General features: G+C 35.4%; 1 protein-coding gene across 1 annotated transcript in view; it reads left to right on the forward strand.

Moving 5' to 3' along the window:
- Positions 1-244: 244 nt before the first annotated feature.
- The window catches only part of CC2D2B (coiled-coil and C2 domain containing 2B), a gene marked incomplete at both ends in the record, with an annotated part of 91,851 nt that continues 75,336 nt past the window's right edge, over positions 245-16,759 (forward strand). Inside the window, 7 exons of the mRNA XM_082674100.1 lie at positions 245-305; positions 1,567-1,643; positions 2,004-2,069; positions 4,769-4,852; positions 8,593-8,791; positions 9,146-9,282; positions 9,383-9,511. Of these exons, the coding sequence (XP_082530226.1) occupies positions 245-305; positions 1,567-1,643; positions 2,004-2,069; positions 4,769-4,852; positions 8,593-8,791; positions 9,146-9,282; positions 9,383-9,511 (753 nt within the window). The remainder of the gene's footprint in view (positions 306-1,566; positions 1,644-2,003; positions 2,070-4,768; positions 4,853-8,592; positions 8,792-9,145; positions 9,283-9,382; positions 9,512-16,759) is intronic.

The following is a 16,759-nucleotide window of genomic DNA, read 5'->3' on the forward strand; positions in this document are numbered from 1 at the left end:
TACTGGATTTTATCATTAAAAGGTTCTTTTTGATATTACAGAGAGCAATTTTTTAATTAAAAAATCTATCATATATAAAGAGCTCATACCCATTGATAAAAGGATGAAATTTAAGAAAACAGGCAAAGGATATGAATTGTCATTTTAAAGGAGATGACTTTCAAAGGGCTGATAAACCTATGAAAAGATGTTAAATGCCAAAACAAAAAGATACAAGGTAACGCTTCCCCCCTTTTTTTTGCAGATGTCAGAAGACACAGATAACATTGCAGTAGAAGAAAATGTAGACAAGCATCTCCAGAAAGGTTCTCACTAAGTATACCACAGCTCTAATACTGTTGGACTTTATTTTTAAAAGATATAAATGACTAATCCTATCCCAGGGTTTCATTTGGGAACACAGTTTCTTAAGGGATAAGTTCAAACAGAAACTAAACTTCCTATATAATACAAGTGGGTATAAGGAAATAATGGTAAAGTCAGTGCATGTAATAAAACTAAGTTTTGTTTTCTCTCTCTCTCTCTGCAAACATGGAGAATCTTCTTGTTCTTCAGACTATGTTACACCATAAAGATACAGAGATATAGAACCTGTTTCAGGAAGTTTCCATGTCTCAGGGAGAAAAGTATATAAATAATGGTTGACTCCTGCTTCATTTATCCAGCAAATATTTATTAAGCACCTACTATGTGCCATCTGTCATTCTAAGTTCTGGGAATAGAGTATAAACAAACCAACTAATAATTTTTAAATTTTATCATGGAATACTGCAATTAAGAATGAAGATTCTCATGACCTATACTGATTTAGCTTTATGCTTACCCTTTATTTCCACTATTTTCTATTTAACCTTTAACTACTCAAAGGCAGGGAGAAGAAAAAGAAAAATACAAGGCAAAATGACCAGTAGGTCCTCCATTTTCTATTGTACCTAGGACTGCATAACCCCTGTCTTTCTCAATCCATACAGTAGATCATCTGGTGGATGAGAAGAAAATAACATGAGGTTTGGAGTACACATAGCAGCTGGAGCCTTCTTTATACCCAGCAAGACTGTTTCATTTCCTCTAAGAGCTGGCAGTATTATACTGAATTTACAAAACTGACATAAGTAGTTAGAATGGATGCTTGGAGACTTACCTCTCTTTTTTTCAGATTCCTTCCTCTTCAGTTTAATCGAGTTGAAGTAAACTGGTTTTGTTATTTGTATATTCTGTGGACTATAGAGCACTTTATATAGAATATTACTGTTTTCATTGATTTTTTTCCTAAAAGGAAAAAGATAAAGGTTTGCTTACCTGAACCCTATTTTTTTTTTTTTAGCCTCACTACAAAATTCAGTATTTATGCATGAGTATTTATTCCAGATGGAAGAGGGGGAAGTTTCTAAGCTTTATTTTCTAGGTTCTAAGCTCTCATGGGGCAATGACCCAGTCTTCATAATTGTCATGATCCAAAGAAATTCATGTTATTTAGCTATTTAATAAGTACTTTTGTTGCTGTTGCTGTTTAATTATATTATAAGAAAGTATCATGAACTCCATATTATGTTGGCTTCTTGATAGATTTAAATGTGGAAGAAAATCAAGACATAATAGAAACTCTGAGAGGCAAAGTAAGAGAAAAGCTAAAAAATGCCAAGGTAATATTATTTTTTCTTTCCTATTTTCAAATTTACTGTTTAAATCAGCATATATCATGATAAACTTTTCTTTATCAAAAAGAGCTAAAATTCTATTTTAATATAGCTCCTTAAATCCAAAAAGCTTCAAGTTATTTTCCATGCTTTCTATTTCCAAACTTGAAGCCAAGAAAAGTTAAGTGATTTGATTATGGTAACTAAATTTGACATCTCAGGAGAAAACATGTATATACTTTTTAAAAGAAAAACATTGAGAAGTCTTTGTTTTTATCCATTTTGGACAAAAGACTTATGAACATGATTATGTCTATATCTGTGAACATTAAGTTTTCCATACTATTTATTTACATTGTGTTTCAGATTAATCAAGGCAAAAAATCTTCAACTCAGCTTCTCATTGATAATAAGATATATCAGTGGTCTAAGGTGAATAACTTTTTTTAAAAAACTTTTTAGAACAGATTTATTGAGGTGTACTTTACATAGCAAAAATTCATCCATTTTAAGCGTATGATTCAATGATTTTTAGTAAATTTACAGAATATATAATCAACATTATAATCCAATTTTAGACCATTTTGTCACTCCAAAAAGATCTCTCATGCCAATATTTAATCACTCTCTATTTCTACTTGACATTATTTCTTATCTTAAAAAATTATAATAAAATATTATAGGTGATCCCCGAATTACAGATTTTGTTCTGAAATACAACGTGTAATCACATATTTGAAACTTCAAATGACAAAAGAACTCACATCTTGGGCGAACTGCATTATTTAGAGTAAAGGCTAAGCAGCTTTAACAAAAAGATTCAAAGTAAAATGTCTTAATTAAGATAGAAGTTTTATTTCTCTCTAGTGTAATAGATAAGTAGTCCAGGCTACTAGGAGAGTTCTGCCATCTTCAACACTTAGTTTCCATCTCTGAGTCCAATGGCAAAGCTACTGTGTCTTCATTTGCTAACCAAAGGGGAGGGAGGAGGAAGAGAGCCATAGGATTGCAGATTGATCTCTTACAGGACAAGACCTGAAAATTGCACACATTATTTCCACTAAAGGAATGTGGGAAACAATGTCTCGGTATCCAGCTAAAAGTAAGTTCTATTATTAGAAATGGGAGAAAAGACAGCAATGAACAACTAGTCATTTCTGCCATAAGCAATGAGAGTATTTAAAAAATACTCTCAAATTTTAAAATGTAAGGAGTGTATCTCGGGTTTTTAAAAAACTCATCTTTGTCTTCTCTGCAGGGTCCCTCTTGGGTGCTTAGTAAAAATTAATTAAATTTAATAGTAAAAGCAGACTAAAAAAAGATGATTGTATACATGTTGTTCATTCAACAAATGAATAAAAATGAGCCTAACTTGGATTTAATTTAACTATGAATAGTAAAAAATTGGAAGTTTATCAAGATAAGTCCACTGAATATCAAGAAAAGAGGTAAAAAGGAAGAGAAATTGGCTTCTAAGAGTTTCCATTACAAACTACTAGGAAGGGATATCTGCTCAGGAAGTTGAGGATTTTAGCAAATGATTTTTCAATGAGCAGAGACAGAGGGAAGTAAAATTATATATGGACAGTTTATATATCAGTATTGTTGAAAGGTACATAACTTTTAAAGTTAATGGGACAGCGATATTGTAGATACAAACAGGATGTAGGATAAGCTTTTGTATTTTACATATTTTTGAATTCTTCAGTTCCTAGGAACTAGCAGATTTCCTCCTTCCTTCTTTCTTTCCCTCCCTCCCTCCCTCCCTCTCTCTCTCTCTCTCTCTCCCTTCCTTCCTTCCTCCCTCCCTCCTTCCCTCCCTCCCTTCCTTCCTTCGATTCCTCTCTCAAACCTCTCTAAAAACAGTTCATTTAAACGTGTGTGACAAAGAAGTGATAGGTGATTTATAATTGAAAGATTCAGACTTTACAGTATTGAAAAATGAGAGCCTACTTACAAGCAAGTTCATCACTAAGAATATGCCACTTTTAATACTTTTTATTATCTCTAAGTTCACAAAAGATTATTGGTGGGGTGGGGTGGTACTTGTATGTGAGTGCATTCATACATGAGAGCACCCAAAAACAGGGAGAGAAAAGAGTTTGCCCTGAGTCCAATTTTGATCTAACTGTAAGGTGATGCTCTCAGTACTCTGACTAGAGTGAAGAGATAGTTTGGGAAGATGGAGAAGATTTGGACCCTATATTTTAATTTTTTAATTTAAGAAATTTTCTAATTGAGATATAATTGACACATTATATTACTTTCATATAATTGACACATTATATTACTTTCAAGTGTACAACATAAGGATTCAATATTTGCATATATTGGGAAACCATCACCACAATAAGTCTAGTTAACATTTGTCACCATATACAGTTGCAAAAAAAAAGCTTTTTTTTCTTGTGATGAGGACTTTTAAGTTTTACTCTCTTGACAACTTTCAAATATGCAATATAGCATTATTAACTAGTCACCGTGCTGCACATTATATCCCCAAGACTTATTTTATAGCTGGAAGTTTGTACCTTTTGACCCCCTTCACCCATTTTGCCTACTGCCCCCTGCACCCCCTGCCTCTGTTCACCACCAGTCTGTTCTCTGTATCTGTGAGCTTGATTTTTTGTTTTGCTTTTTTAAAATTTCATCGATAAGTGAGATCATATGGTATTTGTCTTTCTCTGTCTGACCTATTTCACTTAGCATAATGCTCTCAAGGGCCATCCATTTTGTCACAAATGGCAAGATTTCATTCTTTTTATGGCTGAATAGTACTCCATTGTGTGTGTGTGTGTGTGTGTGTGTATCTTTGTCCATTCATTGGTTGATGGACACTTAAGTTGTTTCCATACCTTGGCTATTGGAAATAATGCTGCAATTTTATTGTTTTTTTTTTTTTAAATCACAGTTACCGGACCTTAAAAACAAAACAAAATACAAAAATAATTCATGAGCCAAACAGACTCAAAGATAAATATTAACTTGATACTATCTCTCCTACTGCTTTTTGTTCTTGAATAAAATACAGTTACTATTACCATATTACAGAGAACTACTTCTTTCCCTTAAAAGCAGAAAAAGCTCTCACTTCAACACTGAATACTAGTTTTCCATTGTTTAACCTGCAGACTGAAGTCTCACTGGATGAAGGTCTTTCGTGTTTTATTCTGAGTGGTGAAGAAGACTCAACTTTAGGCCAGTCTGCAGAGCAGGTTGGATTTGTTTCCCTTCCTCCTACATCCTCATTCTCAGGAAAAATAACTCTTTATTAAAGGCATAGAATGAAATACTTGAAGGGAGGTGAAATTTTTATTATTGAGCTGCCTTCTCTTTATTGAGAAGCTGTTCATAATAATAATTCCTAACATTTATTGAGTGCTTACTGGATGCCCAGTGATATGCTAAATTTTTAATGTGGATTATCTCATTCAATCCTCATAATAACCCTGTGAGGTAGGCATTATTATGATCTCTGTTTTATAGGTGAGGAAATAGGCACACAGGGGTAAGAGCTGATAGAGCCGGGAAGTACAGGCTATCAGCTCCAAAGCCTGTGTTTTCTTTTGTTCTTCCTGTTCATTTCTCCAAGTGCCCACGTTGTTCTCTGTAATCTCTATTACTCTTCATTGATTCCCCATTCTTCATCCCTCCTTGTACAATCCCAGACCCTTCTAATTTCTGTCAGTTCTTCCCAAACTCTTCAGCCCACTGTTATTCTAGGGCCGTCCTCTCCTCCAGTCCTAATCAGTCTCACTAGTCTTTCCCATCTCCTGATTTGTCAGTCTCATTGGTCTCCCTTCTGCTCCTATTCCTCTCAACTTTCTCCATTCCTCTCTACCTTCAGATCTCTCTACAGTTTCCTTGAGCCCCCTCCTGTATTTCCAGAGTTCTACCCAGTATCTTCTGACACCTCCCAGTCATTTCCAAATCCTTCAGGTCCTCCTTCTGAATTTCTCTTGGACCCCGCTTTGCCTTTCTACTTATTTCTCAGTCTCTTCCATTCCCCTTTCTTTGTATCCTGTATCCTGCTCCCGTCTTTACGTTCCTTTTGTTGTTGTTTGTTCCACAGAAAAGAGCTTTATCTTTAAAAAATATAACAAATTTATTATATACATTATAAAAACTTAATGCAGAAAACCATGAGGAAGAAAATAAAAATCATGTGACATCCCACTGCTCTGAGATAAACCACTATTACCATTTTTTCATACTGTTCTCTATGCTTATACCCATATATGCACACACAGACTTTTATATAAATAGAATCACAGTATAGCAATTCCATTTTTCCAATTGCTCAGCCAAACCTTGGTGTCATCCTTGGATCCTCTTTTACTCCCATGCCTCATATCCAGTTTGTCACAAATCCTGTTGGTTTTACCTTCAAAGTATCCAACCCACTTCCAGAACCCAGCCCACTTTTCATCACCTCCCCTGGCACAGCCTAATCTATGCGGCCGTAACCTCTCATCCAGATCATTGCCATAGTCTCCCTTTATTTTTACTATTGCCCCAACAGTCTATTTGGTATACCATATAGAAGTCAGAGTGATTCTGTTAAAATCTAAGACAGAACATTTTTTTTAACACCTTCTAATGGTTTCCTATCTCAAAAAAAAGCTGAAGTCCTTATAGGGGCTTCCACGGCCCCCTTAGTACCTCTCTGACTTCCTTTCTCACTAGTTTCCCCTTCTCCCACCCAACTCCGGCCATACTGGCCTCCTTCCTGTTCCTGCCTCAGGGACTTTGTACCTTTTAACTGTCTAGAAATCTCTTCTCTTATCCTCATGCTCTCTCCCTCACTACCTTTGGGTCTCTGTTCAAATGACACATAATTAAAAATACTGTGCCTGAAAACCTTATGTAATAGTACCCCCCAACCCCCAACCCCCCATCCCAGTATTCTCTAGCCACTTATCTTGCATCATTTTTCTTTATGACATTTATCACCACCTCGCATGTACTTCTGTCTCTTTGTTTATTTTCTTCCTTGAACATATCAGGCACCCCATGTTTGAGTGAATATTGAATAAATGAGTATCAAACATGCACATGCTCTGCCAAGTCACTTGATACCCCAGAATCCCACGATATCGGTTAAGGAATGGACTTTTCAGGGGGAACGAGAAGGTCCACCCAGCAGAGGGCACCAGGACGAAGCGCTGTGGTTATGGCTGCTTTTCCTTCTCACAGGGAAGACATGAGAGAAATTAGGTCAGTGGGGCAAGTAGACTGGGCACAAGGAAGTCCAGGCTTGGATGTGGGTTGTTTAGAGAAGTTGTTTGGAAAAGCCATCTGCCCTGCACCTGGTAAATTTGGGGACAATGGGAATCTACTGTCCTCATCACAGGAGGAGAAAGCTACTGTTTTGTGGGAGGCTGAGTGTGACTGTGGCTCCTTCCTACTGGGAGAAAGGGGAGAATCTCTCTCTCTCTCTCTCTCTCTCTTTTTTTTTTTTTTTTTTTTTTTAACCACACCGTATTCAGGTGCATTCATTTAGACTTATGCATGGAAAATTAGGTGGTTGCCTTCTGACCGCATGCTTCCTGTCACACAACAGCTAACAGCACAGACACTGGTCTGCTGTGAGCTGCATAGTGAAGACCAGGAAGGTGATTATATTGGTTGAGATCATAGCTTGTCTCAGGCTAAAAATATGGGTAGCTGTAGTGGGGTAGGATTCATGAAAGAGACCTACATGGTTATAAATAAAAGGCTGGGGTCCAAGATGAGAGCCTGACATGACTCAGCCATCAGGGCAGACCTCAGCTCTGAAGGCAGGTTAAAAGCCCTGGCCCACACCAGGGGTGCGGTGAAAGTAGCTTGGTAATGGGACCTCCAGCAGGAGCAAAGAGCCCCTCTTTGTCTATGATTGGAATATTCAAAGAGATCCCCTATGTGAAGATCCCTCAAATCTTGCTCCTAGGTGCCAGTGTCATATCTTGTTAGACTTCTGAAAATGATGCCACAAAGATTTCTGGATATAAAATACTTTCTTGATTTCATGACAGGGATATAGGGAAGGTATGATGATGTGATGACTTGATGTGAACCTAGGTGATGCTTAACCATGTTACTCACTTAATTTTGTCAGAGTTGATCAAGGCCATCTACGGTTATCTATTCAATGAAATTCTATTATTAATTCTTTTAATTTAATTATTTACCCCTAAATGTATGTTTTTGAAAATTAAGGGGTTTTTATTTGCATGACTCACATACTCTGTCTCCTTCTCTGTTTCAACATATGTAGATTTTAAGTTAGACAACTAAAGTCATCCAAAATAAATTGGTAATATTTTTTGTGAAGAGACTCATATAAAATTTCTGATATAATATAAAAGTATACATTTTTATATTTAGTAATACATCTGTTTCAATACCTACATTCAGATTGTTTGTAACTTTTATATATCATATTTCAGAAATGTATCATAATCAATCACACTGCCACAGACTTCTATTTGTATCTTTACTTTTCTTTCTTTTTTTTCTTAAATATCATCCAGAAAACAGCATGACTACTCCACATCACCTTAGGTAGTACTTCTTTCTGAATGGTGGAAAAAAATGGGGCTGAAGACCACATGGCTTGATGTCTCTAGACTTTGCCCTGCACTGTGAATTCTCAACAGTTGAAATATCATAGTCCAATATTTCAGAACATTTTCCATAGGAGAGGAGAGACTTGAATTGTAGTTCTTTTTCAGTAGTCTTTCATTGAGAATTTCAATGAAGGGCTATAGAAAAATCATATTTTGTAATATTAAGCCTTAAGTGAGTTCCTCTGTGTTCAATGAAATTTCATTGTCACACAGTTTCAGCTTGAACTTGAACTGGGTGGCATAGATCAGAAAGACTTCACAGCAAGCTTCTAGTACCTTTCATTTATCTGCCTGTTAATCATTGAGGACAAACACATATACTTATTTTTCTTTTTGGTATTCAACAGAGATCAGTAAATGATAGTTACCACAAACACTTTTCACTTGGTGATAATTTACAAAACTTTGCTGAGGGCCGAGATGAAGATTTTATGGAAGAAGTCGTTTTCCTAGATTTACTTGAAGTAAAGGCTGCCGATTATGAAGATGATCAAGAACAAGTAAAAAAACAACAGGCAAATATTTTTGTTCCAAGCAATTCTCCGGGTAAAGTTTTTACAAGAAAATATTCAAGTCATTAATGAATCATATTGTAGGATAATAGCTTCTTTGTATGCTGGATAGATAAAAAGTACTGATTTAAAATTATAGAAAATTTTCTATATTTGTTCTTCATGCTTTCTCTGAGTTAAAGGGAATTGGTTTAAAGAGCTCATTCATTGTGTGTGTGTGTGTGTGTGTGTGTGTGTGTGTGTGTGTGTGTGTGTGTGTGTGTGTGTGTGTAGACTTTCTGCTAGGCTTTAGTGGTAGAGTATATGATAGTTCCCTTTTGCTTCTTGTTTGGTCAATACCAGTTTAATATTTTGGACTTTAAAGTAATATCTGTGTTTTGTTATTAAGTGATCAACCAACTTAAACTGCCAAAAGATATGATGCCACGCATTTTAGAAGAAGAAGGATTCTATGTTCACAAAAAGCCAGAAATATATAAAAAGACCTGCAACAAAATGGAAAATCGCCTGCTTAAACTAGAAGAGGCAAGTTCACTAGCTAACAAGGGAAACCACTCACTGATGGTGTGTGACATTTGTTTTTAGTGTAATATTTACTTACTATATTCTTAAATATTTTTGATAGGGGAAGTGTTGGTTTGAAGAAAGTGGAGAAATAATGTCATTACCTTCACCTGTTAGACGGTCGTGGAATTTCAGACTCAACATAAGTAAGGAACCTTTAAATCCAGCACTGAAGACCATATACAGGAAGGTAACCAACAACAGTTTATTTATGATTATGGTTAGAATTCTTGTAATATCAATTATAACTTATATACTTATTTTTGTGGTGTTAATTCACCTTTTAAAGATATTAGTAAGTCTAGTAAAGGCAAAACTATGATGATATATTAAATATCCATTAAAATTATGTTTTCAAGGAATATTTAATGATATGGAGAAGTGCTCAAAATAAAATGTAAAGTTAAAAAAAAGCAGAATGCAAAATTTCATATGATCCTAATTTTATAAAAATAGATAATGAATGAATGAATTTATCAATGAATGAATAAGTACGTACATATATGTGTATGTAGATAAAAAGACTAGAAAATATATCATAGTCAATAACTATCTCTGGATAGTAGGACATAGGATTATTTTTATTTTCTTTGTTATACTCTTTTCTATTTTCTAAATTTCAGAAATGAATATATGTTATACTTATAATTAAACTAATTTATGTGTATTCCAAAAGACATTATGAAAATTAGCAGTCCATTAACCTAATGAGAAGAAATATTTAGACAGAAATAGTTATGTTAAAAATTTGGCTTGAAACAATTTAAATAAGAATTTTGTACAAAAACCTAATTGCTCAACCACTTGCATTAACCATTCCATATATAGGAAATATGGCTGTAGGTAGATACAAAGTGGAAATAATACTTCCTAAAAATACCGTCAACCCTTGAACAATGCAGCAGTGGGGCACCAACTCCATGCAGTCAAAAATCTGCGTACTGCTCTCTCTGCCTCAAAAATAAAGAAATTAATAACTTGCTCATCCAAAGGCAGGAAGCTGAGACAGTTTGGGTAGACTCAGGACTCAAACCCTAGTTCTTTTGATTCCACACATTGTGATCTCTAATCGAACACCAACTTTTCCCCACACTTAGTTAATTTAAAGATCTGTAAAATGAAAATATAGATACTGTAATTATTGAATAAATCTGTGTATAAGTGGACAAGCTCAGTTCAAACCCATGTTGTTTAAGGGTCATCTGTACTTACAGGACTTCATTCTCTATTCCCTCTGTTGCTTTAAACCTGTGAGTTACTTCTCCTCTTCTAGTAATTATATGCCTTCTGTAGTTAATGCTTTTTCTTTACAGTTGCAGTTCTGTGTTTCTTGCATATTCCAGTAACTGCAACATTTTAACAGCAAGAGCACTTAGTTCCTTATAAGGCTGTTACTTCTCAGCCTCCATAGGAAATGAGATTTCTCCCTAAACTGAAGAGATTTATACTTTTGGAGGTCTCTTTCTCTTTCTGTAACATGTGAGGATCTTCTTTCTTTATGATATATGCTCTCTTTTCTTCTCCACAGTTTCTATTTCTTTCCCAGAGAAACTAGAAAATTTGAAAAAAAAAGTCTTCCTTATGTTGTAATATGTTTTTTATATCTTTATACCACTCACAAATTTCTTTCAGGATTTTCTAAAAATACACCAAAACTTTTTGCTGCCAAGAAAATCTTTTACCATTTTACCATGCAAAATGCATTTAAGCTTTAATTAATTGTCCTACTTTTTTTTTTTTTTTTTTTTTTTTTGCGGTACGCGGACCTCTCACTGCTGTGGCCTCTCCTGTTGCGGAGCACAGGCTCCGGATGCGGAGGCTCAGCGGCCATGGCTCATGGGCCCAGCCGCTCCGCGGCATGTGGGATCTTCCCGGAGCGGGGCACGAACCCGTGTCCCCTGCATCGGCAGGCGGACTCTCAACCACTGTACCACCAGGGAAGCCCAGTTGTCCTACTTTTAAAATTAAAGACATATACAAAGATTTTTATCATGAATGAGAGTTGACATTTATCAAATGCTTTCTCTAAGCCTTAAGTATTGTAATAGTATTTTCTTAACTTTTAATGTGGTGAATTACACTGATTTTCAAATATTTCTGAAATAAATCCCATTTGTGATGCATTTTCTTTTTATATATTACTGAATTTGATTTTCTAATATTTTGTTCAGGACTTTTGCATACATGTTCCTGAGATAACTTTTTCTTTGATTTTTCTTCCTTGTAATGTTCTTGTCAGATTTCCATCTAGGTTACACTGGCTTCAACACAATTTGGGGTGTGTTCCCTCTTTTTCTCTTCTCTGGGAGAATTGTATAAGATTGGTGTTATTTCTTCCTTAAATGTTTGGGAGAATTCACTGCTGAATGCATCTTGGCCTGGAAATTTATTTGTGGGAATGTTTTCTATTATAGACATATTTTTTAAAAAAATAAAAGACTGTCCAATGGAAGCACATCTTGTGTTTGTGGATTGAAAGACTTAGTATTGTTAAAATGTCCATACTACCCAAAGCAATATACAAATTCAATGCAATCCCTATCAAAATCCCAATGGTATTTTTCACAGAAATAGAAAAACAATTCTCAAATTCATAGGGAACTTCTAAGGACCCTGAATAGCCAAAACAATCTTGATAGAGATGAGCAAAACTGGAAGAGTGACATCATCATTATGTCAAGAGTTTTCTACCATCTTTCTCTCCAGAGAACACTGATTTTGACAATCACCCATGGACAAGAGTGCCATTATGGAATTCTGGGAGTCCAGTGGAGAAGTTCCAGCACACCATTGAAGTAAATGGTCTAGAATTCTGGGTTGGTTGTTATTCTTCTTTTAGCACTTTGAAGATAACTTTCCACTCATTTCTGAATCTCATTGTTTCTACTGAAAAGTCAGCTTAAAGTCTTACTGTGGTTTTCAGTTTTTCTCTTTGTCTTTGGTTTTCTACTATAATATGTTAAGGTGTGACTTCCATTGTAATATGTTAAGGTATGCTTTTTCTTTATACTGATCCTGCTTTGGGCTATTAGGGCTTCCTCACTGTATGCCTCCATGTTATGCATCCGTTTCGGAAAATCCTCTGCCGTTATCTTAGCAAATACTGCTTCTGCCCTAATCTCTTTCTCTTTGTGTTCTGGAACATCAAGTATACATATCCATTTTATCTTCTGCTTTTGCATTGTTTTCATCCCTTTTTCCCTCTGAGTTTAGTCTGAATATTTTCTGTTGCCCTGCCCTCTAGTTCACTTAGCTAACTTTCTACTGTGTTTAATCTCCTGTTAGATCCATCTAATGAATTATTTCCCCTTCTTCATTTATTTTTTACTTGAAAAGATTTCTCTTTTTTTTACCTTAAGGAAAAAGCATTCTGTGATCTTTGTTTTTGTGTTCCTTCTAGTTTAGACTTAATGTCTAAATACTTAAAAAAATTTTAATTATTTCTATTACTCTATTGTTACCTCATTTCTGAGTTTTCCAAATTCTGGTTTGTGTTCTTTAATGTCATAAATTTTCTTAATGTCTTTTGGCTTGTTTTGTAATCCACATTTCTATTTTTATGTTTTTGAATGTCTTTCTGGTATGCTTTGATTGTGGGGATATTATATTACTGTTTATTCATTTTTATTATAGAAACTTTGTATAGATTTAATCTTGAGCCTTTTCTGCTGTTCATTCTTATATTAAATTAGTTTTCCTGAAATTTTAGGAAAAAAGCTTGTTTCAGATAACTTTTCTGATGTCACAGAATTCTGTTGTTTTTGTGTAGTGTTAAACAATATAGTGGCTGTATTCTCCTTCCCAGATTTTTTTCTGTATCTTCTATTAATCTCTGTGGTCCCTGACCATCTCAAGTTTTATTCCACTTCCAGTAGTTTCTCTTTAGTGTGAAGTCTTGTCATAAAATTTTCTAGGGAGTAGGCGCCCCTAGCTGCTTCAGAATTCCTTGCTGTAACCCATAACTGGAGTAGACAAAACCTCTAACAGTTTTGGCTGATGGCTTTTTTTTTTTTTTTGGCTGTGTTGGGTCTTTGTTGCTGCGTGCGGGCTTTCTCTAGTTGCAGTGAGTCGGGGCTACTCTTAGGTGCGGTGCGCGGGCTTCTCATTGCGGTGGCTTCTCTTGTTGCGGAGCACAGGCTCTAGGCGTGCAGGCTTCAGTAGTGGCGCATGGGCTTAGTTGCTCTGCAGCATTTGGGATCTTCCTGGACCAGGACTCGAACCCTTGTCCCCTGAATTGGTAGGCGGATTCTTAACCACTGTGCCAGCAGGGAAGTCCCCTTTTACTCTATTTTTATAACACATTAATAATAGCTACCTTAAAGTCCATATCTGGTAACTCCAATATCTGGGTCCCTGAAAATCTGTTTTTATTATTTGTTCTTCTCTCTTGATTTTGCGCTTTTAGTCCTGTCTTTTATTATAGTTGGTATTTTTTTATTATATTCCATATATTATATATGAAAAGTTGTAGAAACTCTAGATCATATCTTCTTGCAGAAAAGTTCATTCCTCTACTTTTTAGGCATATTGAGTGGGGATAATCATCTTAATCCAATCAGGGACTTAACTGATTTCAGACTGGGTTGCAGTTTTGTTAAGGCTCAATCTGTATCTAAGTCTTCTGTTTACCTAATCTCTTCCCTGCTTGACTGTAACCAGGGTAAGATTTTCTTTTTGTTTTGTTTTTTTAAATCACTAGCACATATCCAAATGCCTAGCATATAGCAGACACTCAGTGAATACTTATATAATTTGTAATGGAATTCATCACTTCAGTAGATGTAAGCTTTTAGGGTCCTGTATAATTTAGAAGAGAAAGACATCAGTTGACTGGCATAATCTTAGACAATCCTATTTTCTTCATGGTGCCTATCACACCATGAGAGCCTGGCAATGTCTCTGCCTCATCGTAATTCATAGTATAACACATTTACCAAGATTTTATAAATGACCCCCTCACCCCCACCCAACAGTGCAATATCTTTCTGTTTTTCCCCAGTTACTATAAAATCCATCTCCATTAAAAAATCAAAAAATAAAAGGATAAAAGAGGAAGGAAGGGAAATCCCTGGTATTTATTTTATCTTGTTTTTTGTTGTTACATGGCATAACTTTTGCATGGTATGGTGACAGTGTGTTTTATTTAAATTTTGCTCAAGATATAGCACAGATCTTTTAACATAATTATTGGAGACCATTGCTCTTGGAGAAGGAGGTCCTTGAAACAATGGCAGTTTGCTGAATGAATGAGTGAGTGCATGAATAACTGAATGAACAAAGCGATGATAAGTAAATGCAGAAAATATAATTTTTGGATAAACATTAACCACTATGCAGATTAACCTTTGTAACCATCTGGAATCCCAAGTTGGAAACCACTGAGCTGAACAAGTAATTTTTCCTCAACTGCATCTGTCTAGCTTCATCCAAGCTAATTTCAGTATTTCATGGACTCTTAGAGTTGGGAATAAATGTAAATGTCACTTCATCAAGCATGTAAACTGAGCATTAAAATTCATTCTGTAGCAGCATCCTTAACAGCTAATGTTCTCAAATTAGTGCCACACAAATGCCTCTGCCTGCCTTTCCCTTCTATCTTCTCTACATTTTTTACTCTGCTCAGCCAGGCATGGAGGCAAGGTTCATTTGGGGTTTCTCACTGGAATAAAAATAACATAAGGGCCATTGAAACAGAGATAATAGCTCCCTGAGTATCAAAATCCTCTCTTTGCTGTTGCCGCGGCCAGGTACTTTAATACTCTGTCATACCTCTATTACCCCAGGTCTTATTTGCTTGTTTTTTGTTGACTAGTTTTGCGTAATTATTTACTATATGCCCTTTATTCCTTCTGGCATTCTTCTTATACATTTACCTGGATTTTATACATGTGCATGTAAAAGTTACATTTATGCTACCCTGTAGTTTATTAAGTATTCAATAGCATTATGTCTAAAAAAACGCAATGTACATACCTGAATTAAAAAATACTTTATTGCTAAAAAATGCTGTCATCTAAGCTTTCAGGGAGTCATAACCTTTTTGCAGTGGTAGCATCAAAGATCACAGACCACAGATCACCATTACAAATATAATAATGAGAAAGTTTGAAATATTGCAAGAAGTACCAAAATATGACACAGAGACGGGAATTAAGCAAATGCTGTTGGACAAATGGTGCTGACAGACTTGCTCAACAAAGGGTTGCCATGAATCAATTTTTACAAATTAAAGAATTTGTAAAAAAAATGCGACATCTGAGAAGTACAATAAAGCAAGTTACAATGAAATGAAGTATGCCTGGATCTAAAACTACATGGCCACTATATTTCCAGAATCACCCATCTAATGAATTATTAATTTCGGATATTTTCAGTATATTTTTAGCTTCAAAGTGTTCATTTGACATTTGATTCTTCTGTATATATTCCAGTTTTCTTGTGGAATGCCCTATGTTTTCATCTTCTCATCTTTTCATGTATTTTATCTTTTACTCTTTTTAAAATCCATTAATAGTAGCTACTTTAAAGTCCATATCTGATCAAACTCCAATATCTGGGTCTCTGAAAATCTGTTTTTTTAACTTGTTATGCCATGTAACAGCATGGATGTTTTTGTACTTTCATCTGGTTTTTGATTCATTGTTGCCTAGATCTTTGTTCTTATGGTCTAACACACTTACCTAGTTCTAGAAGTTCACATAATTCCTTCAGTCAACTGCTGCTTTTAACCAGTGTCATGGAGCTTACTATCTCCCAAGAGAGCTCATTCCAGTATTAGGCAGTTCCAATTGTTTATTGTTTTCTGTGTGAATTAAAATCTGTCTCCTGGATCACTATTGCTCTTTTGACTTTGGCCATAAAGAACTCATAAACTACCTCACTTATGTGACAGCTCTTCAAATATTTGAAGCCTACTTCCACCTTTAGCTTTTGCTTTCCAGTCTAAACTTGCTTCCTTTGACTGCTGTTGGATATTCCGCCATCTCAGTTACCCTTCTCTAGCATCTGAGCACCACAATCAGTAGGTATTGAATAGGACGGGACCGAGGGCAGATGTTTGTGTTATTCCAGTAGAAACCCAAAGCAAGTAAGCAGCATGGTTATTCGTCCAGTACTGAATCTGCTTAATAAGACAGGCATCTCTAGCTTAGCAACTTGAATTTCCAAAATTATTCCATTATAATTTGGTGGTGTAAAATGGAAACTGTTTATTTCCTTGGTGGTTTTGCCTGGTTAATGACCAATTTACTACCGATTACTAAATTTTATAGGTGGAATTAAGTGCAGGTTTCCCTTTCTGAGTTGGCCTTTACATTGAGAATAGAGACTTACAAGATAAGGATAAAACAAAAACAAGCTTTATTACTATTTTCTTGCCTCCCCTCAACCCAGAGAGGAAAAAGGAGGAGATTCCTAGCTCAGGAGAGAGGAGGGAGGG

The sequence above is a fragment of the Grampus griseus genome, assembly GCF_964374135.1.
Source record: "Grampus griseus genome assembly, chromosome: 16".
NCBI classification, from domain to species: Eukaryota; Metazoa; Chordata; class Mammalia; order Artiodactyla; family Delphinidae; genus Grampus; species Grampus griseus.